Source organism: Microcebus murinus, chromosome 9, assembly GCF_040939455.1.
Source record: "Microcebus murinus isolate Inina chromosome 9, M.murinus_Inina_mat1.0, whole genome shotgun sequence".
NCBI classification, from domain to species: domain Eukaryota; kingdom Metazoa; phylum Chordata; class Mammalia; order Primates; family Cheirogaleidae; genus Microcebus; species Microcebus murinus.
In genome coordinates, this window is record NC_134112.1 from 102,351,362 (window position 1) to 102,375,430 (window position 24,069).

Here is a 24,069-nt window from a genome sequence, read left to right on the forward strand (position 1 = left end):
AGAACAATAACAAGTCCTATAAAGCAAACACAAAAGAAATAAGACTGTTAAGTAAATTTTGTATTAGCCTGTGGAACGGCAGTCCCTTTTACATTTGCACTTTAATTTCACTTTCTATTAAAACATGAAATCTTCGTAGGAAATATGAAGATAATTACAAAATGTATATTTTCTTGGCACAGCACCTGCATTCCCAATGTCTATGCATTTTGAATAAATAATGGAAACCATATGAGAGCTAAAACAAAACCAACTCAAAGTTACTAGCATTTGTGTTATAAGCAAGCAGCTAAAGCTTAATAAGTGAACCTTTCTAATCATTTGTGGACCCTCAAATCAAAACCTAAGTCTAGAAAATCCGACAGAACTGATTAATGGAAATTTTTGTCTGAAATAATATTTAGCCAAGAACTGAGAATACGGTCTACAATAGCATTTTATAAAAGACTGAAGGCCAAAGGAAGACTTTGTCAACTATTTCAATGATTAAGTGGAAACCCTTCTTACTATTAAAAGATGATCAAAGTTCTCTGTAAACTGAAAATGTAGGAAAACACCATGAATGAATGACAGGCAAGTAGAAGCTAAAGGACTAAAGAGTGTCCTTTGAATCAGCGTGCCCTCAGAGATCGCACAGCTTTCAACGATTTGGTGGACACAAAGCAGCTTAAAATAAGTTTACAAATTTTCAGTTTTTAAACCACATTAAACTGTAGATTTTTAAAAATACTTTATATAAGAAACATAAGTTTAACATTTTCAGCATTAAATATTTTCGTTTAAAAAAAAAATCACAGTTTCCTCACTAGAGGACTCAAAAGACTAACTTGTGAAAGAAAAAAAAAAAAAAAACCCAGTCATTTCATTGTTTGGAGAAGGAATGTTTTTAAGTGTTTAAAAAATAAATGATCTTTATTTGATAAAAGTACTTATCTTGGTATGGCCCTATATATAAATGAAGAATAAAATTAAAGGTATAAAAAGAATGATGTGGGAAGAAACATTATAGTTCAAAGGTGATCTTTAAGGAAAAGTTTAGCAACTAAAAGTTAATAAAAGAATTTAGTAAAGATAGCTTTAAAAAAAATGTGCATTTTAAGTAAAATTTTCTCTTTCATGCTTACCCAGTGTTCTTGACATCACAGGCAGAGCGGAGCTCAAGACCAAGATTGACACACAATTCCCAATGATCTGTTATGAGAAATCAGGAAGAATACTGGGCAAACAGCAGGAGACAATAAAACCTAGTAATATTTTGGGAAATTACTGTACATTGTAGTCACCTATTGTACTCTGATAAATTTTCAATGACATTTACTATTCAATATAGAATTTTAAAAGAATAATAAACTTTTTCTACAAATATTTAAAGTTATATCTGTAAACTCTAGAAGATATTTACAGTACTTGGCACAAATATAAAGTTATACAACACTTAAATTACTTTATACTTAGATAATATATTCTATATTACTGATTGTGATTGCCAATTTCAAAAAGCTTCGCCTGTCAAGTAAAAAAGAATTAACACATTTAATACTTCTGAATATATTTTTAAAGCTAGATTATTGCTGAAGATCTCTTATATAATACCTACTTCTAATATCTTTAACTATTATGAGATTAATTTAAAAAGTGCCAAATATCCAAAACATCTAGCAATTCATTTTCAATGTATTCTATATTCATTCTTTCATATTAAATAAGAGGAGTTGAAAATACTGTTAATATTTATAATCACTTCAACCAGATACTAAATATCTCAACTACTTACTGACTTTAAGGAAGTCATAGCAATATAGATGTGTGTGTGTATATGTAAATATATATATGAAATAAGTTTTCCTCTTTAAATAGGCTAAAGATATAGAACACATAATAAAAAGAAAACAAGCCAGCAGTTCTTACTAGTTATTCCTCTTTGTCAGCCTATGGGAATATTTCACAAAAGATTCAGTCACTATATAAGGCAACAGCCTTTATTATTCTGAAGCCAATGACATAGTGTAGAAAGTCAAATTAACCTCAGGCTACAAAATGTTTCTGAATAGAACTCTTCTGTCTTACTTTAATTATTCAAATTTTAAATACTTTGTCTCTACTACTTGTAGCAACTAAGTTCTTCAGATTTCAAACAAGCTCCTTGAAGTACAGTGAGCACAATCAAAGTTACTCATTAGCAATACGTTTTCTTTAGAGGAAAAAGAGTCCTTTCAGGAGCCTTCTATAGCTAGTTAACAAGCTCTGCAGTTCCATGCATTTACAAGTGAATGGACGACATCCAAATTAAACAGAACACATCCTTTTCCCACTCACTCAGCATTCTGAAAATCAACCAGTTTGTGTTTATGCAACTTACAAACAAATACCTATCACTGCAAAGGAACCATTCAGGGCAATTACTAAATAAAACAGCCCATTTGTCCTTGGGAGGCAAAAGAGAGGCCATAGCCTCCTAAGAATCTATATTACCTTAGTCATAGTTGTGTCATCCTTCTTGGGAGTAAAGTTTCCAAAAAATCGAAGACTATAGAAACCGACAACAGAGGACACCATCAGATAGCTGTGAGAATCAAGGAAAAAAACTCTCCAAAAGAATGCAAGTTTCCTTAAGTTCTCAGCAGTCTCCAGAAAGTCTTAAGGCCCACAGGAAAAACAATACAAAAAGCCACTTTAAGTGCTCAAGGAGGACTAACCTGTTGTTTTTCCTTCTAGACAAGTGTCTTAGTAAATTACCACTGTCCCAGAAAACTAGACAGAAAACTTGTTAACAGACTGGTCCATTAAAGAAAGGATACAAAATCAAAATGATTTCAAGTGCAGCTCCCACAAAACCAAAAGTAGAAAGAGAGGCATTTCCTATTCCAGGCCCCTGGGAGGGGGAAAAAACACTTTTCAGAACTCAATGGCATCATATTTGGTTTCCCTAAAATTGTTGTTTTATAAATATAAGACAGTTGAAGTTAGGAATGTTTAATACCTGAAAATAACATCTAGACTTTCAAAGCCCAACAAAATTTGACATTAGACTGATTTCATCAATAAATTCAGCCACCATGTTAACAATTTTAAAAAGCTAAAAAAAGTCTGATTTATCTCAAATGTAATTTAAGTTACTTGTCAAAATGATATGATTAATTAGTAATCTTTGAAAATAGTGTTCCTACTTCAGTAGGGAATGATTTTTTTGCCTATCTCACTGTATTCATTATAAAAGTATTACTTTCTTTGGTATTTTTTACATTCTAGGTAAAGATAGGCTTTGAGATAGGTATAATCATTATGCTTACTTTTGTAAAAAAAAAAATAGGACAATTTGCTACTTGAGAAAAAAATCCTGAATATTCTTGGAAGAGAATTTTTTTAAAAAAACAACAGTACGATAGAGTTTATAACTCTCTGAACACTGAGGCAACATACAAAAATTATACAATTGAAGTGTGTTAAAATTAAGCTAAACATAGAAAGAAGGTGAATAAGCATATCCTGTTTCTTCAGTTGAAAGTTTCCTTTCCTCAAATCTTCCTTGGGAATTCAGAGTTATAAAAGACACACCTGTTAACAGAGATTTTTTTAAAAATAATGCTATAAATTTTTTTCTAAACATTATACCTGTCTCAAAACCTATCTTTACCTAGAATGTAAATAATACCAAAGAAAGTAATACTTTTACAATGAATACACAGTGAGATAGGCAAAAAATCATTCCCTACTAAAGTAGGAACAATATTTTCAAAGATTACTAATTAAAAGAACTATCTGCATATGAGTTACTATTTTATGGGTCAGCTTAAATTACATCTAACAGAAACACCAGGGATAATTAACACACTAACTGCCATGTGAGTTGTATTTAACTCACACTGGTTTTGAGCCCATGTCTCTACCTTAGAAGCTGTGTGAACTATTTTTCAAGTTGCATATAATTCATGCACAAAAAACAACAAAAAACAATAAATTTTTCATTAAATTAGAAAGGATTATTTTGTTTTTGAAGTTTGTATTCTATTTTTGTAATAAAACACTGTGGCCCGAAGGAAAAAATTTTTTTTCTAGTGGCAGTCAATGTGTTAAGAATGTATAGTCAACCTAATAAAGAATAACTTTTTGCCAATACTTTGAAGAAGAAATAAACAATGCTAATAGAAAGTGCCAGGGCTCAGGACATACTACCATAAAATATGGCACTTTGGTGTTTAAGAAAACCTACAAAAGTCACTCTCTGACCTCTTTCATTTATCCTCTGAAGTAGGCCGTAAGACCCTCATTGGAGGGGTACCCTCCCTATACCTGGAAGAAAGAAATATCCTTATCTCTGAAGACACTGGGAAATATAAAAGAATCTGAACAAAAGAGCCTGGTTAAGTTCCCCCTGGTTTGTAACCATTAGATCATACCCCTTTGTCCAATCATACTTCTTCATGACTGTTCACTGTTTATCAAACTTAAGCATAAAAATACACAGGTTTTCCTAGTTCTTTGGTCTTCATTTCTGAAGTTTCCTATGACACGTACAATTTATCTAAATAAATTTGTCCGCTTTTCTCTTGTTAATCTGTCTTTTGTTATAGGAGGCTCAGCTATGAACCTTGCAATGGTTGAGGAAAACATAGTATTTTTTCTCCCCTCCAAAAAGCTTATTGACCAAGATGGAAAATATTTTGGAACTGTAAGCAGGAGTAAGATGATCTGATATATTTGCACAGCCACAAAGCGAGCTCCTCAACAAAAGTGAAAGTCATCCTCAACTATGCACTGAGGGGGACAGTACAAAAATGAACCATAAGGCTTGGGACTATCCTTGTTTTGCCGGTATATTAAAATGTGTTAAAAAGTGAATAGGGCCAGGCGCGGTGGCTCACGCCTGTAATCCTAACACTCTGGGAGGCCGAGGCAGGCGTATTGCTCAAGGTCAGGAGTTAGAAACCAGCCTGAGCAAGAGCAAGACCCCATCTCTACTATAAATAGAAAGAAAATAATTGGCCAACTAATATATATATAAAAAAGAAAAATCAGCCGAGCATGGTGGCGCATGCCTGTAGTCCCAGGTACACGGGAGGCTAAGGCAGCAGCATCGCTTGAGTCCAGGAGTTTGAGGTTGCTGTGAGCTAGGCTGACGCCATGGCACTCACTCTAGCCTGGGCAGCAAAGTAAGACTCTGTCTCAAAAAAAAAAAAAGTGAATAGGAAGTCAATACAGTAAATGACTTACTGCTCTATCAGTGGGTTTGGGTATAAACGAACAAACAAAAAGGACAAAGCTGTAGATGGAGGAGGTTTATTACCACTTGTTTGCCTATAGAAAGAGGCACCTGGAACATGTTGGTAGGCTTACACTCATGGAGAAGAGGCTGTACCCAAATGTGACAATGGCAATAACAGATGGCACAAGGGCCTGCAAACACTGGGATGGGAGGATCCGAATCAAGAATGTGGTTAAAGGAATTATCTTTTGAAAAAAACAGGGTATCTTTGTCCCCAACTGGAGGGAAGGAATTAAGATAGATATTGACTTTTCTCTATGAGAGAGAAAGACGTATCATCCGGTTCAGAGAGAAATCGGTGACATCAAAAGTCTGGAAGAGTTTCAAAGTCAATGCAATGGCGAACAGAAAAACCGCCAAATGTGGAAAATATAACAAAATGTCAAAATTTAAATGCCACGTTAAGTATCCAAAAGTTTATAGAAACACCTAGAAAAACGATGTCAAATATGAATACTTAGTGGCAACTACCTTCCATATGAAGAATATATTCAAATAGGCTAACTGACAAAATGTCATAAAATCATCAATTTTTAAATGAGAACAGTTAAATCATGAAAAGGAATATACCTCTCTTCCAGTAATTGTACATTTTGATGCAGTTTCATAAAGTGTGTGACACTTTTGAACTCTTATACTTGAAAAAAGACCCTGATAATCCAAAGTAAAAATCAGAAACAAAAATCATAGTTTATAAACACTGTTTATAAAGGCTATTTGCATAAGAAAATTCACACAACTTGAAGTATACACATGCAGAAACTCAGGGCATATACACAGAATACTTTTGCAAAAGAAAGACATTGAAACCATTTTACTTTACCCTTGTTCCCTTTGGCATTGCTGTTTCATCAACCAGCAGGCAAAGAATATTACAAGCCACCAAGAGGACCGAGATGGACTACAATACAAAAGGTAGGCTGTCAGCTCTCGATTTCAGAAATGTTTTGCCAATACACAAATATTACAATCCAAGTCACCAAATGTATGTTTCAGAATAGTGGGAAAGCAGTCAAGACCAATATTCTACATATAATACTAAAGCAATCAGACTACATACAAAACTCCTCAAGAAATCCTAAAGATACTGCAACTTATTGTAATTTCAGAGCTTGTGACAAAAGCTTATAGATCCCTTTACTAAGTGATCTCATCAATTGGAAACACACAACTCTAAAGAATTCAAAAGTGGTAAAATATTATCAGACCTAATTTCATAATGAAATTTTCATATTCTATCATAGAATTTGAAGTAGTGTATCTACAACAGCTTATGTTCTCTTAATTTTCAATAAACAAAATGCTGAATTTCCTAATTTCAAGAAGATATAACCTTGAGATTTTTTTTTGCCATTAATTTCCATTTTCGCTTTAGTGAGTTTTTACAAATAAAGGCATAGATGGATTTTAATCTTACTGATAGAAAACCAGCTTACTAGAAACCATTTAGCTGAAGGAGTCACCATACTCAAATGCTGAAGTTAATAAAATATAATTTGCTTTTATTTAGGCAAATAAATTCTTACTGTCTCAATAAGAAGGAGAACCATAACAGCAGGATATACCAAATTTCTTTCCCATGCTGAAGCCTTTTTTCGCCTCTCTATTAGAAGAAAAAACAAAATAAAGCAATAGATTTCAGTAATTTCCAAAAATTCTCTTCAGATTCACATTTTCATTCCATATATGATCAGTATGCATTACTTTTACATAAATAATTTCTTTTTTGAAAAATATAAATTATATTTAATTTTCCTTCACAAACCATAAAAATCAGAGTATAAAACTCATTTGCTAAATTAGTAACAGCTCAATCCTGTGATGTTTAAATTTCAGCTCTGGAAAGATATCTCAGTTATTAAGGAAATATTAATATATTGTCAACATATATCTTACTTTGAAACTATAGAAACACAGTAGGTCCTCCATATTCATGGTTCTACAATAGCAGTTTTCAATCATCCATGGATTTTGGTAACTGCAGGAGGTCCTAGAACCGTCCCCCATGGATACAGAGGACCAACTGTATTATATTTTATATAGACCTCCATATTGATTTAGATACATTTTAATGAATAAAGTTACATGAATAAAAATCCCTTCTATTCTCATATCCTAAAGATAAACACTTTCAGTTTTCTAAAGGCTGGAAGCAAATTTCCACTTATAGCTACAAAGGACTATCTTATATTACACTAATCCTCATGTTTAGAACTAGTAGAACAGATGTATCAAACTTTAGAAAAAAAGAAATCTGTATGAACATATCAGAGAGCTACTAAGACAATGAAAATTGAGGGACCAATACTCTGTGAAGTAAGTTGGGGTGAGTCCTCCAATCTGCACTACTTTTCCCTGCAAGGCAATTTCCAATATGTAATTGGCATGGCCCCTGGAGCTGAGAAATCAATGGGTCACAGGCAACAGTGCTAAAGCACCACTTTCAGCGAAGTCCACAGAGCCAGGGAGAGAAACACTGGAGCTTGGGGCTATCAAGGCAGCCACAATTAGAGAAGCTATGATCACAGAAAAAACAAAAGGGCAAAGAAGTGAGCCTGGCATGCAATGGTACTTTCCCTTCAAGGCACCGGTGGCTTAGAAGAACAACAGAAGGATGCAGCTAAAAGACGGAGAAGCAAAGCAAAGCTTCTGTCAGGCTCATGTTTCTTTCGAGGTTAAAAACTACAGTTCATTATGAAGATAGGGTCATAGTCAAAAACAAAACAACCAGGCTGTCAATTAAGATCAATAAAAAACTATACCCTAGAATAAATGCCAAGCTAGAAACAGACCAGGCTTTGTAAAGACCAAAACCCAGCCTTAAATGATCTCAAACACAGATGGATTAAATTGGTATGTCTCTATTCTATTTGTCTACCATAAGCAAAACTAAATCCTCGCCAAAAAAAAGGATCATTCAGAGTTTTAATTTTGTACAAGAAATGTCTAACATTCAATTAAACATTACCAGGAGATACATAGAGGGCAAAAAATACAATGGAAACAGACCCTCAGTTGATCCACATATTGGACTTATCAAAAAGATGCCTTAAAATAAATGATTGATATGTTCAACAAAATAAGTGACAAAATGGCAAATTTCATAAGTAAATTTGAATCTATAAAAAATAATCAAATGGAAATTCTAGAACTGAAAAATACTGCAACTAAAATAAAGAATTCAGTAGATAGTTTTGACAACAGTTATAGCATAGCTGAAAAGACAGTGAAATGAAAAACTGACCAGTAGAAAATATCACAGACCGAGCACGGAAATAAAAAAAGGAAGGTAATACAGAAAAGGATGTAAGAGTAAAAAAGTCTAGCATATGTGTAATTGCAGTCTGAGGAAATAAAACAAAATGAAGCAAAAGCAATATCTGATAGGATAGTGGCTAACAATTTTCCCAAATGGATGAAAGGCATCAAGTCACAGAGTCATGAAGTGACACAGATTGCAAGAAAGAAAAATACAAAGAAAACACATCTAAGCACATCAGAGTAAAACTGCTAAACAAAGACAAAAAGAAAATCTATAAAGTCCTTCAAAAGAGCAACAATATGACTTTTAATCAGAAATCAGAAGATAATGGAATGATATCTTTTTACAGTTGAAAATTACCAAATAAAAATTCTAAATTTAGTTAAAAAAAAAGTCCTACAAATGAAAAAAACAAAGTAAATATGTTTTCAGATAAACAAAAACTGAAAGAATCTATTGCCAGCAAACCTATATTAAATGAAATACTAATGGGTATATTTCTCAAGCAGAAGCTAGATGAGCACTAGAAACAAAAATCGAACCACAAATCAGGAACATAAAATTAGAACACCAATGAAACACCATTTCACACCCACTAAATAGCCAAAAAATTTTAAAGTCCAACATTTTCAAGTGTTGGCAAGGTTCTAGAGCAACAGGGAATCCTGCTCATGTCTAGCAGAATGCAAAATAATATAACTACCTAGGCAAACAGTTCAGCATTATTTACAAAAGTGGTACATGCACAGATACAATGATCTTACAATTCTATTTCTGGTATATACCCTATAAAATATATACCAAGAGATATGTACAAGAATGTTCATAGAAACATTATTCATAATAGCAAAAAGCTAGAAACATATCTAATATCTACCAACAGCAGGATAACTAAAGTACCTTTAGGCGATATGATGCTATTAACAGAAATGAAAATGAATGAATAACATTTGTTTTGATTTTCAAAAACAATACTGGACTTCCAGTTCTAAGGATGGAGCAATAACAGGGACCAGACTTACCATCCAGCTTGAAACTATTAAGAAACAAAAAAAACCATATATATGAAACAACAGTTTTCAAGACGTTGGATGTTGGATCACAGAGGAACAATGATCTCCGAGAAACAGGAAACAGCATGAGCTGTGTTTGACACAGCTTACCATCTTGAGAAAATTTCTAGGCCTTAGTGCAAGGAGGAGGAACCCAAGCTGAGCCCACCTCATTTCTTGAGTTGAGGACACGAAATGGGAGTCTGGGGAGACTAAGGTAGCTGGAGTCCGCAAAGCAAAGTACCAGAGAGGAGACCACAGCAGAGAAAAAGAACTACAAGGATCTGCAGGGGCCACCCTTAAGTACTCTGCAGAGTAATGGCTGGCTCAGATGTGTCAGGAAACAATCCACTAATGAAGAAAGAATCACCCCAAAATAGGAGAGCAAACAGTACTCGACAATCATAAAGGGCCAAGATAGTGCCTGCTCCCACAATATAGTACAAAACCTCTTAAATCACAGGACGCTGGATAGAAGTCATAGAAAGGTCTTGCCCCGGAAGTGGGAAATAATTGGCCATAGATGTAATGACACTCTGGTCTGGCTTAACAAGTCTTCAAAGCAAGACAAAATAATCAAACTGTTTCCAAGTAACTTAACTGCATCCCAGAACAAAGTTCCTCACTTATAGGAATACTATGAGTGAGGCCCCTAACAAGGTAAAATCATACCCAACAAGGCAAAATTCACAAGGTCTGTTTACTAATCAAAAACTGCCAGTCATGCAAAGCAGCACAAAAAATATAATTAATTATGAGGAAAAAATCAATCCATCAAAACTTATCAGGAACACAAATATTAGAATTAGTAGACAAAAACATTAAAAGTATTGTCATAGTTGTATTCCATATTTTCAAAAAGTGGAGGACACAGATTGAACATGTGAAAATTAGAGACATGAAAGATACAAATAGAATTTCTAGAGATGAAAACTGTAGTGTCTGGGAAGGGGAGGGGGAAACCACCACCATATAGGATTAAAGGTAGATTAGACTCGTAAAGAAAAGATTAGTCAAAGTGAAGATATATCAACAGAAACTATACAAAATGAAGCTTTCTATACAGAAAGAAAAAAGACTAAAAACTAAAAGAACATTCTTCAACTATGGCCTAACAGACATGTCCTGAAAAGGCAGACACAGAAGGGAAAAGAAAAACTATTTGGAGAAGTAATGGTTGTAAAATATATATATATATATGCAAAATAGCAAAGCAAAGCATAGAAAGCAGCATATTAAAAGGATTATATACAAAAAGCAAATGTTTCCAAATTAGATGAAAACTATAAATTCCTAGATCTAAGAAACTCGACGAACCCAAAGAACAAGAAAGATGAAGAAAACTACTCAGGCATATCACAATCAAATTGTTTAAAATCAATGATAAAGAGCACATTTTAAAAGCATAGATGGAGAAAAGCACATAAAAAGATAAGTATGACAGATTACTTGTCAGAAATAATGCAAGTAAAAAGACATGGAGCAACATCCTTGAATGTCGACATCTTTGAAAAGTCATTTTGTATATATATAAAGCAAAAGAAGGTAAATAAATACATATTTACTCTTTCCCTAAACTAAAACAGTCTTTTTCAATGAGGTTAAACAGATTGAAAGCTTTTAACATAAATTAAACATTTCATAAATTTTCAAATATTTTAGACTGCAGTAAAATCTTAATAAGAAACCAAGACCAATAGACAAGAAAAAAAAAGTACAATACCTAATTTTGTTTTAAGAGTCTTTACATTTTCAAGCTCTTGTTCCAACTCCATTATGTTGTATTCCACTGATGAAGACAGCCCTATCCAAAACAAAAATATTCAGAAGCATAACAACAGAATCTCTAACACTATAGAACAGGTAGCCCTTTAATTAAAATATCACATGGCAAATCCTGATAAGTAGAAATAAAAACAAATGCCAATGTAATCCATAGAAAAGTACATCCATATCTGTACCACTTAAAACCACAACATTCTTGCTGATTAAATATTACATGTTTCCTAGAAAATGTATTACCTTGGTAAAATTTTTATTTGATCAATTACTAATCTTCATCACAATAGCCTCCTGTGCTTACTGTAGAAAGTGAAAAAATCAAGACCTCCTTTTCTTCCTCTCAACTCCTGAAAGCAACAGTTGTTAACAGCCTGGTTGATGCTTCCATACCTTTCTTCATATTCATAAACATTCATACATACATATCATACATATGGTTTTTATTATATATTTCACACAAATAGGGTCAAATCAGACACATTACTTTGCCATTTGCTCTCCTAGTCAATAATATGTTCAAGTTGATAGAGAGCACCAACTCTTTAATAGCTGGATAATATTCCATATGAATGTACTACAGTTTTATTTAGAACTATTCCATTTATTAATATTCAGGTTTTCTTCAAATTTTTGCCAATGCAATGTTGCAATAAACGTTCTCATATGTACATCCAGTATATTTTGGTTCTAATTATTTCTGTAAGACAGATTCCCAAAATTCAGATTCCAGAGTCAAAGGGTATGAGCATTTATAGTATGAAGAGCTATTTAAAGGTTACATCCTCAAAATATTGTAATAATTTACATTTCTATCAATAGTTTTGAAAGTACCTATTTTCCAATATCCTCTCCAGCAGTAGATATTATAACTCTTGAACTTTTGCTAATTTGATAGATTAAAAATATTTTCTTATTGTTACTTTAAAAATATTTTCTTATTGTTACTTTACATTTAGGGACTTTATGTCCCTAAACGTGGTTCAGCATATTTTCATATATTTATTAGTCATGTGGATTTTCCCTATTCATATTTTCTGCTTCTTTCTCTAATGGTTTGTATATCTCCATATTCCATTTTATCTGTTAAATTCTGCCACAGTTTGGATATTTGATCCTCCAAACCTCATGATGAAATATGATCCCCTATGTTGGAGGAGGGACCGAGTAGGAAGTGTATGGGTCATGGGGTGCATCCCTTATGAATGGCTTTGTGTTCCCACCCTGTTAGTTCCCGCAAAAGCCAGTTATTAAAAAGAGCCTGACATTTCCCTCCTCTCTCTCCTCCACTCTCACCACGTAATCTCTGCACATACTGGCCCCCCTTCCCCTTCTGCCATGAGTAGAGGCTCCCTGAAGCCCACACCAAAAGCAGATGCTGGTGCCATGCTTCTTGTACAGCCTGCAGAACCCTGAGCCAAATAAACCTCCTTTATAAATCACCCAGCCACAGGTGTTTCTTTATAGCAACAAGAAGAGACTAAGGCAAATTCTAAAACTTAAATTAAAATCCCCCACCACAACTGCACTTTGATTAGGTTCTCTCAGCCTTTAAGATTTTTTTTTTTCCACTATGCATTTGTGTTTGGCTGCTGAGTTTTCAGGGAAGGTTTGTATTTTTTTGATCTTCATAAGATTGTTACAGCTTCCTTATAAATCATATCTTTTATTATTTCATAATGACCCGGTTTGTCTTTAATGCTTTTTAACTTAAATTCTGTTGTGTGGACTTTGTAAGTTCTACTATCTTTGTGTTTTTACCTGCCTGCCTGCCTGCTTGCTTGCTTACATATATACACCTACACACACCTCCTTAACCTTGCTTTTTCTCTTATCCAGCTGAAACTAATTTGAGGTTTAATCTATATCAGTTAGAGTTCATGGGTTATAAGCAACCGATACTGACTCACTAGTTAAAAGAAAAAAGGAATTCATGAGCTGGAACCAGTAGGAAAAGCTTCTAGTAAAGCAAGCAGAGGAAACAAAGCAGTCAGGAGCTCCAGGTGGCAGAAACAGACGGGTAGTCCTCCTCATATTGTCATAGCTGGGATGATTCAGTACTAACTATTTTCAGTCTTTATGTCACTGTGATCAAGAATAAAAGTCTAGGGATCAAGTGTTCTAATGACATGGCTTAGAGTCACATGTCAGCTCCCTAGAAAGGCAGAGAACTTTGACAAGCAGTTCCACGGATTTTATCTAACAGAGGAAAACAGCAAATCCAAGTCAAGTGCTTTACTAGAAGAAAGGGCAACAGGTGCTTGTAGCAAAAATGATTAATATGGGTTGAATAAGCCAATACAATAGGCTCTGTTCTTTAACAGTCAAATTTAGTCCATTTACAATTAGCAAAATATAGTACCTGCATTCCATGTAATTTAGTATAATAGCTGATAAACTTCATTTTATACTTCTCATACTACTTGCCTTAATTTTAGGTGACTTTTATAAGTTTTATCTTTATCAAAATAAAGCATGCACATAGCTCCAAATGTCAAACACTTACACAGGTTTGTTTTCATGCCCTCCTCCCTCCTAGTTCTCCAAAGACAGTTGCTTAGCCAATTCTTTTAGCATTCGTCTTCCTTTAACTATTTTTTTTTCCAGCGTTAAGCATTCCCTATTGCCTTCACACTGTGGCAGATGAGAATTCAAGGGTCTGACCTGCACACCTCTTCACTCCTCCCTTTCTACCAATATGATCATATCAGTAATGGCTAGATTGATATTCAATGTCTATATTATAACAACAGAAATGCTATCCACTGCTTACCCACATAAACTATGACCGGTTTCTTTCCTTCCTTAACAACATTCTTCTCACTCCTAGAATTAGCAATTTTTTTTTCTTTTGAGACAGAGTCTTGCTCTGTCGCCCTGGCTAGCATCATCATAGCTCACAGCAACCTCAAACTCCTGAGCTCAAGCGATCCTCCTGCCTCAGGCTCCCAAGTAGTCAGGACTACAGGCACAGGCACCATGACACCCAGCTAATTTCTCTATTTTTAGTAGAAACGGGGGTCTCACTCTTGCTCAGGCTGATCTCAAACCCCTGAGCTAAAGTAATCCTCCCCCCTTGGCCTCCCAGTGTGCTAGAATTACAGGCGTGAGCCATAGCACCCAGTCATTTCTTTTTCATTTGCTTGATTTTCTATGTACTTAACATTAATTCAAAGCCAAACTTTCCTACCAAATGTCTTTATTTTCTCTTAGTTTCTATATTCCTCAGTTATGCTATGAATTTCACTTTCTTGAAGACATTTCTACACCAGTCTTTAGGACTGCCCACTCTAGACTGGCTGCCCTCCACACTGTCGCCCCGGGACCAGCCTCCCTTGTCTCCTACGGAGCACCTCATGTTTCCCACATAGCCCGTATCTCTTCTTGATTTACTCCTTTGTTTAGGTAATGCATATCCTCCAGTGGCTTGGTAAGAAAATATGAATGAGGGGTAAATTCTTGGAGACTATGCACGTCTGAACATTTTATCTTTGCTCTTATAGTTTGGTTAAATATAAAAATCTAGGTCAAAACTAATTCTCCTTCAGAGAGAGCCCTTCAGAATTCTGATGTCATTTACTTCATTGTCTTCCAGCTTCTAATGTTGCTTTTGAAAAGTCTGACACTACTCTTATTGTCCCTTTGAATGTGAATGGTTTTTCCTTTCCCTTTCAAACCATGTAGGATCTTTGTCCCCAGTGTTCTCACTGTGAGTCCATTTTTAAATGTTGGGCACTAGGTAAGCCCTTTCAATCTCCAAATTCATGTCCTTTAGATCTGAGAAATGTTCCTGATTTTGTCATTTCCTCCACCACATGCTCTCTCCTCTACTTGGAATTCCTATTAGCTGGATGTTGGATCTCTTGCACTAGTTCTCTAATATTAACTCTCGTCTCCTATTTTCCCCATTTTTGTCATTTTGACCTATTATCTGGAAGAGTTCTTTATCTTCCAATCTTTTAGAGATATTATTATTTCTAAATTTCAAGAATCCCTTTCTGCTTACTAGATATTCCATTTTTCTGGAATCCTGGTCTTTCTCAGGAATGCAGCCTCTGTCTTTCTCAGGATATTGAGGGATTATTTTGAGGGTTTTTTTCTCCTGTGCATATTCTATCTCCCCCAGGTGTTCCTATTTGTTTGTTTGTTTCATATGGGAAGGTTTCCCAGATGTCTGGTGAGCCTCAGTTTGTTTGCTCATATTTAAGAATGAAGCACTAAAATTGCTGATTTCAAACCCAAGACTGTGTTGATAGGACTTGACAACAGTGATATTTCCTGTAGAATAATCTAGCTGGGTTTTTCATTGAGGACACCTTATTGCTAGACACGTTCATCCTTTCAGGCTGGAAGAAGACCCCAGCTAAGACCCTTCTTACCTCTTTCTTGGAGGATTAAGCCTGGCTATCCAAGTAAAGGAAGACAGAAACTTACGCATTTAGTCAAGCACTCAACTGAATCCTTTGCTTCTACCAGCAACTGTACCCAGGCCAAAGACTCTGTTTTACTCTCTCTGGAGAACCACCCTCACTCTTCTGCTGGGGTTAGAGGCAGTTGCCTGGTACCTTGCATGGAAGGAAAAGATGTAGGGATCAAACCACTTCATGATATGATTTTCAACCAATCATTATGAAGTGGCTAACTCCACTTCATTTGATGGTGCCCCATTTTGAGACTTTGGGGGACTCTGGGGTATAAATCAAGCACAGATGGCATAGAATTCAGCTTCCTTGGGTGGCTAAATTGGGTACTTCCAAAATTTTTTGAGGTCTGCTAAATTCCAAAATTTTATTGTGGTTTTCTCCTCTTCTCATCCTTTTAGGTTTATGGTTCTCTGAACCTCAGTGTTCTCAGCTGCAAAAGGGGGTGTATCTATTAGGATACTTTCCACTGAATCAGGAAACTCAACTCAAATTAGCTTAAAAACAGGTAAATAATTTCACATAATTTAGACACAGAATGAGCTTTCTAAGTAGCTCAACAGTGACATCAAGGGACTAAATTCTGCCATCCATAAGTTGACTTAATAGGAAGACTTGTACTCTTTATCCTCTCATATAATTTTGTAATTTCTTGTTATTTTATTTTGCTCTTTATTTCTTCATTTTCTTCTCTACCTAGCTAATGAAACTTTTGTTTATTCGTTTCCCCATGTTAATCTGGTACTTCAAATGGTTAGTTTACCATTCTTAAGACTCATATTTTTTCATTATATTATCAATATACCATAGTCCCAATGCTGCAGGGATCCTTTTATGGGTAATTTACCCTATGCCAAGGTGAAACTCATGGCACTTTCATTCTTTCATATTCTTTCAATGCTTCCTACCCATCCCCTCAACTCCTGGATCTTGCTGAGATTGTTTTTAAAATATTTAGTTCAAGGCTATTACTAAATATTTCCTTCAGTATGGAAGTTAGTGCCTGGCACAAACCAGATACTCAATACACAGACATAAAATGAATGAACTGATGAACAAATGAATGGATGCCTTTTTCTTTCCCCTAATAGATACATGTCATCTTTAGGAACATATGAGTTTTGTCTTCGTTTTTGTTTTTAGAGACAGGGTCTCACTCTGTTGCCTAGACTAGAGTGCAGTGGCATCACCATAGCTCACTGTAACCTCAGTCTCCTGGGCTCAAGTGATCCTCCTGCCTCAGCCTCAGCTGGGACTACCAGTGTGCACCACCAAGCCCAGCTAATTTGTCATCTTTATTCTCTCTTTACAACTACAGATATTCTGTAATGCCTAGCATGGGAAGCTTGATGTTGATCTCTTTCTTCTTTTTAAGGAATTTTTCTATGTGAAAACTTGTAAGGTTTTTTTTTTCCTGTGATTCTTGGAATTCAAGAATCTTTTAAGTTAAATACAAATCTTAAATTTACTGTTTAATAATCTTGCCTAGGTCTCTGTGTTCATTTAATCTATACTTAAGCCTCTCTTCAAATCCTTGACATTTTCTTGTATTATTTACTTGCCTACTTTTTGTATTTGTTCTCTTTTCTCCTGCTAGATGTCTATTATTTACATTAGTTATCTTAGCTCACTAGTCCATCTCTATTATTTCTTTTTTTTTAATTTTATTATTTTTTTTTATTTCAGAATATTATGGTGGTACAAACACTTTGGTTACATAACTTGCCTTTGCACTGCCCAAGTCAGAGCAACAAGTATTCCCATCCCCCAAATAGCACAGACCACATCCATTAGGTGTGAATTTACCCATCCCCTTCTCTTCCCTCCCACCTGCCCAACACCCTATGAATGTTACTTCCCATATATGCACATTAATGTTGATTGATTAGTACCAATTTAATGGTGAGTACATGTGGTGTTTGTTTTTCCATTCTTGTGATACTTCACTTAGAAGAATGGGCTCCAGTTCCCTCCAGGATGATACAATAGGTAGTTCATCACTTGTCTGTGGCTGAGTAGTATTCCATGGTATACATATACCACATTTCATTAATTCACTCATGTATTGATGGGCACTTGGGTTGTTTCCACATCTTTGAAATTGTGTATTGTGCTGCTATAAACATTGGAGTGCAGGTATCCTTTTTACAGAATGTCTTTTTTTTCCTTTGGGTAAATACCCAGTAGTGGGATTGCTGGGTCGAATGGTATGTCTACTTTTAGTTTTCTTTGAGGTATCTCCATACTACTTTCCATACAGACTGTACTAGTTTGCAATCCTACTAACAGTGTATCAGCATTCCTATCTTTCCACATCCATCCCAACATTTGTTGTTTGGAGACTTTTTGATAAAAGCCATTCTCATTAGAATTAAGTGATATCTCATTGTGGTTTTGATTTGCATTTGCCTCATGATAAGAGATGCTGGGTATTTTTTCATGTTTGTTGGCCATAAGTCTATCCTCTTTTGAAAAGTTTCTGTTGATGTCCTTTGCCCACTTTTTAATGGAGTTGCTTTTTTCTTGCTGATTTTCCTAAGTTCTATACAAATTCTAGTTATCAGCCCTTTATTGGATTTATAGCATGCAAATATTTTCTCCCATTCTGTAAGGTTGTCTATTCACGCTAGTGACAGTTTCTTTGACTGTGCAGTAGTTTTTTAATTTGACCAGGTCCCAGTTATTTATTTTTGTTGTTGCTGTAATTGCTTTCAGGGTCTTCTTCATAAATTCTTTGCCTACACTAATGTCTATACGAGTTTTTCCAACATTTTCTTCTAGAATTCTTATGGTTTCATGCCTTAGGTTTAAGTTTGTTATCCATCATGAGTTGATTTTTGTAAGAGGTGAGAGGTGTGGATCCTGTTTCAGTCTTCCACGTGTGGCTATCCAGTTTTCCCAGCACCATTTATTGAATAGGGGTTCTTTTCCCCAGTGTATGTTTTTGTCTCTTTTGTCAAAGATCAGATAGTTATTTGAGTATGATTTTATATTTGGGTTCTCAGTCCTGTACCATTGGTCTATGTTTCTGTTCTTGTGCCAATACCATGCTGTTTTGATTACTGTAGCCTTATAGGATAGTTTGAAGTCTGGTAGATTGATGCCTCCCAATTTGTTCTTTTTGCTTAAGATTGCTTTGGCTATATGGGGTCTTCTCTAGTTCCATACAAAGCATAGAATTATTTTTTCTAGATCTGCAAAAAAATGATATTGATATTTTAATAGGGATTGCATTGAATCTGTAGATCACTGTGGGTAGTATAGACATTTTAATAATGCTGATTCTGCTGACCCATGAGCATAGTATGGTTTTCCATCTGTTTACATCCTCTGCTATTTCCTTCTTCAGTGTTTTGCAGTTCTCCCTGTAGAGGTCTTTTACCTCCTTAGTTTAATATATTCCTAGGTATTTTATCTTCTTTGTTGCTATTATGAAAGGTATTCAGTCTTTGATTTGGTTCTCAGTTTGACTGTTGTTGGTGTACATGAAACCTACTGTGTGTGTACATTGATTTTATAACCTGAGACTTTGCTGAATTTATTTATCAATTCCAGGAGTCTCTTGGCAGAATCTTTGGAGTTTTCTAGATATAAGATCTTCTAGATATAAGATCAAATCATCAGCAAAGAGTGATAGTTTGACCTCTTCTGCCTTCATCTGAATGCCCTTGATTTCCTTCTCTTGTCTGATTGCTCTGGCTAGGACTTCTGGCACTATGTTGAATAGAAGTGGTGATAGAGGGCAACTTTGTGTGGTTCCAGTTCTAATGGGAATAGAACTGAAACCCATTTTAAGTGGGAATGCTTTCAATTTTTCCCCATTCAGTATGATGTTGGCTGTAAAAATATGGAACACTTCATGAATTTGGTGTCATCCTTGCACAAGGGCCATGCTAATCTTCTCTGTATCATTCCAATTTTAGTGTATGTGCTGCCAAACTGAGCACCATGTCTATTATTTCATTAATGATTTTCTTCTCTTTGTTTCCTTCACTTTTGGTCTGTGACATAAAATAGTTCTTCCACTTGATTCTAGCAGATGATTAATTAAATTTTCAGAAGGACTGTATTAATTTCCTATTGCTGTTGTAACAAATTACCATGAGGTTTCTGGGTTAAAACAACCCATATTTACTGTTTTACAGTTCTGGAACTTAGAAGTGCCAAAATCCAGATCTCAGCAGGACTGTGTTTCTTCTGGAGATTCTGGGGGAGAAAATATTTCCTTGTCTCATCCAGCTCCGAAAGGCCACCTGGATTCCTTGGCTCATGGCCTCTTCCTCAAATCACTCCCATCTCTTCTTCCACTCTCCTGTGTACTTTTCTGACCCTTCTGTCTCAATCTTTCACTTAGAACAACTATCATGATGACAATGGGCCCACCAAATAATCCAGGATAATCTCAAGGCCTTTAACTTTATCACATCTGCAAAATCCCTTTTGCCATGCCAGGCAACATATTCACAGGTTCTGAGCATTTGGACTTTGACATCTTGGAGGACCATTATTTTGTCTACCATAAGGACTATCTCACTTTTTGTCTATTAAGCTTTTAATTTTTTTTTTTAAGTTCGAGGCAGTTTTTTTTGTTGTTGTTGTTTTAATTACATCTCCTTGAAAGTTCTTATTACTTTTGGGAGCTAAGTACATATTCTTATTTGTCTCTCCCATTAATTGTTAACTTCAGTGGGAACCACTTGTTCTAGATATTACTCCTAGTCTTCTTCACTCAGCTTTAAACAAGTAGTAATTTTTCTCTATCTCCTGCTGCTGTTTCCTTCACACCTAATCTGGCCAGACAGTCCCTCAGACAATGACAAACCAGCTAGAAGGCTGAGCAAGTCCTGTTCTTGGAAACTAGGGACCAACTGTCCAGAAAAACTGATTCAAGAGAAAGAAGCCTCACTGGGTCTCTCTAGTGCAAATAGTGGCTCTTTCTCAAAGGAAGAGGCTGAAAGGAAGATTCAGTCCAACAATGCAAGTCAGCAGGACCAGACCAACCCTTGCAGCAAGGGGGAAAATGCAATATCACCAAGGGAATTCAGAGGCCTCTAGCACTAAGTGTCCCTGGGGAATTACAACATCTCAGTCTTATCCCAGGCTTCCAGGAAAAGTAAATCTCATCCCCTTTGTGTCTCCTTGTTCACTTCTGCCCATTGCTAAAGAGAGAACACTCAATACCCTTTCTTTTAAAGAACCTGAGGTCTCAAATGCACTGAAGTGTTATATAGTATTTCCAGACCTCATCAGTTTGACTGTTTTACTTCTTAATATGTAACTGACATACTTGTAAGACAGTAAGGATACAGACAGTACAGAGGTATTGAGGTAGTGTGATGCAAAGCTACTAAACTTTTGACTACGAATTTAGTTTTTAGATTCTGGCAGCCAAAGCAAAAGGGGAAGCAATTAAGTTACAGAATTAATGAACATTTCCATATAATGAGAAGATTTACAATAAGATAGCATAGCTTTATAAGATTTTCAAGTGGCTTTGAATCAAAACTCAAACTATATAATAATCTTAGTAATAAGTATATTTTACCTTTTATCCTAATTCTTTATAAATTAAATGGTGTGTATCTGTAATTAAAGCTCATTTAACTTCTGTATCTCATTAATTAGAAATACAATTCCAAACTACATTTCATTCCCTATGCTTTTAAAGAAATATTATTTCAGTAATCAGTTCAAGGCTAGAAAAAACAATCTGATGAGTATTCAGAATTTTGAAAGGGAATGGATATCAGAATAGACAGTATTTCTGCTGCCAATTTGAAATTAAGTGAAAAGACATAAATGCCTACTTTGTGGGAATGTCGACAAAGCTCAATACAAATGTCTAGACTACTCAATGTATGATTTTTCAAAGGAAAATACCTAAAGTGGCATTTCTGAAATGCTGTGCTTTTCTTTTCAGGTGACACATACCAGGCACATAACAGGTAATTAATAAATATTGACTTGCATACACAAGTCAAGAATACATTCTTATCATCCTCAAATAAACCATGCTTTTATTAAATGACTAGATTCATCTGAAATAATACAATATTCAAGGATATTACCATCCTTTATCATATGGTAATATATCCATACCTAAGTGGAAAAGTAAGCTTTTTTTGGCAGAATATTTCACCAGAAGGAAAGGATGGCTATTGAAAGAAATTATGACACACTGCAAACAAATAATGACATATTATGTGAATTTAAGTTACACCACAAAAATAAAATATCCTGAAGAACTGTATTATCACTACTTTATTTCAAAATGAATCTAAAATGTGTAATGTCAACTTTGTCTAGTCAATAAGTCAAATTGGTAGACAAAACCTGTTTGGACAAGTCATAAAAAATAAAAAGGGATTCTCCAAGAAAACCACAAAGCAGCTCATTTAAGGTCAATTTAACGGTATTACTCTGTTTTTCTTCCAGTCCTGACATAAGATTTCACTACCTCAAAGGAGATTGTAAGAGTATCTATTTGCATTCCCCTTAGGTGACTGGCAGTTCAACACCAATTAGTTCAAAATTACACTGTTACTAGCATGCAATAAAAACAACATCTTTCATCTTTTTTACATAGGTAAGAATACCTTCAGAGCCAATAACTTTGATCAAATAGTATTTTTGATCCTGCTCCACCTGTCTCTTCGGATTCAGGAAAACTAATAGCTGAAGGCAACTCTTCCCAGCTTTATTCTTAGGCTGAGAAACTACTGTAGTTTTGAAAACTAGTATTGAAAATGTTTTGCTTCAAAGATAACAGAATTTCCCAAAGTACAGCATTGCTTCAATAAATTAAGTTGTCCTTGCACCTTTTCATAATACATAGATATTCTTAACTTAATACATAAAATAGCCTTCGTACGTTAAAGAAGAGATACTAATGATTTAATTTAAAATATGTAATGTATTTCTAAAAACAAATATAAATTTCTAATTTGGTATGTACACAATTCAAATGACTTGATGTAATAAAATTATCTCTTTAAACAATTCAGCACCCTAAACAATTCAGTGCCCTAAACTTAGTATCATAATGAATACTATTTGGAAGTAGATAACTCTAGTATTAATATAAACAGATTATTTTTACATTTAGCCTTTTAATTTAGAATATAACCAAAAAAAGCTTGATTAGAAAATCTTATCCAAATGTGACAAGCATTCTCTATCACTAAGAATGTGAGGCACACAAATGCGGTATATTATTTCTAATCACTTATGCAAGCAACTTTATTGTTAAAGCCCAAGATTCCTAATAATTCACAGAGCAAACAAGTTCCACCTCCCTAAGTAAACACCACTTACTGTATACCACGGAGCCAAGTCTGACAAGACAGACTCTGGGAACCACGTGGAAACTGAAGCCTGGACGCTCGAGTCTCTGACATGTCTGTTTCCACACTGTTGCTCTCTATACAGAAGACAGCCCGTGCACTCAGAAACTCTGCTTCTGTGTCTATTCCATTTGCAATGCTAGTGTTTATTAAAATAATAATTTCTGTTTACTTCTAACATGTGCACAAAAATATGGCTGACCATATACCTAGTAATGTGCGACTTTTCATATTTAATACACTGTGAAAATGCAAATATACTTTATTAATGACTACAAACAAGATAGAATATTAAACAATCAGCTTTAAGCACATCATATAGTAATATGTACAATTAAAATAAAGGTTCAGCTTTTTTTTCTACTTTGGATATGAACTACCAGTAGATAAGATGCTAAGACCATGTTTTAACCTTCAAATTTGTACATGCTACACTGGGAATACCATCATCCACAAAAGTTGTAGTTGAAAAAGCAGCTCATGTACCTTAAGTTCATCTTCTGTTTAACAAATCAAATCTGGATCATTTTTATAGAACTTCTCTCTCTAAATTTCCTAGAATATATGATACTTGATTCATATTATTCTAATTTATTATTCCAAAGCATTCCTCATCTATTGATATCATATAAGCTTATATCTCTTGCAGTTACCTTATTTCTTGCAAAAATAATTTGTTGGGGCCACATTTATTGTTACAAATGTGATAAAAGGGCCAAGAAGCTGACAAGGCATCTTTGACTATTTCAGACCCTTGGACACAAATGGTTTTTGCTGATATTTGATCATTTTCAGGCTAAGTCCAGACATTTCTCAAAGTGGCCTAGAGTCTGATAAATTCAAGACATTCACACTTCAGTGACATAGCCAACAGCAAACAGAACCTTAGAATGGCCACTGCCAGGACCTAGAAGAATGCCTGGAGAAATCCGAGATGAAAGTAATTTAG

The 24,069-nt window shown here is 34.8% G+C and overlaps 1 protein-coding gene and 1 non-coding gene across 5 annotated transcripts in view; both read right to left on the minus strand.

The window, feature by feature from the left end:
- Window positions 1–24,069, minus strand: part of LMBR1 (limb development membrane protein 1) — a 146,819-nt gene that overhangs the window by 16,035 nt on the left and 106,715 nt on the right. For all 4 annotated transcript variants that reach the window (XM_076006756.1, XM_012786269.3, XM_012786267.3 and 1 more), the window contains 6 exons: window positions 11,301–11,381; window positions 6,790–6,866; window positions 6,087–6,164; window positions 2,799–2,872; window positions 2,473–2,563; window positions 1,125–1,191 (listed from right to left, as the gene is read on the minus strand). In XM_076006756.1, coding sequence (XP_075862871.1) covers window positions 1,125–1,191; window positions 2,473–2,563; window positions 2,799–2,872; window positions 6,087–6,164; window positions 6,790–6,866; window positions 11,301–11,381 — 468 coding nt within the window. The remainder of the gene's footprint in view (window positions 1–1,124; window positions 1,192–2,472; window positions 2,564–2,798; window positions 2,873–6,086; window positions 6,165–6,789; window positions 6,867–11,300; window positions 11,382–24,069) is intronic.
- On the minus strand, window positions 19,619–19,724 carry LOC142873135 (U6 spliceosomal RNA). Its single transcript, XR_012921183.1, has one exon. It is a non-coding gene; the product is annotated as a U6 spliceosomal RNA (small nuclear RNA).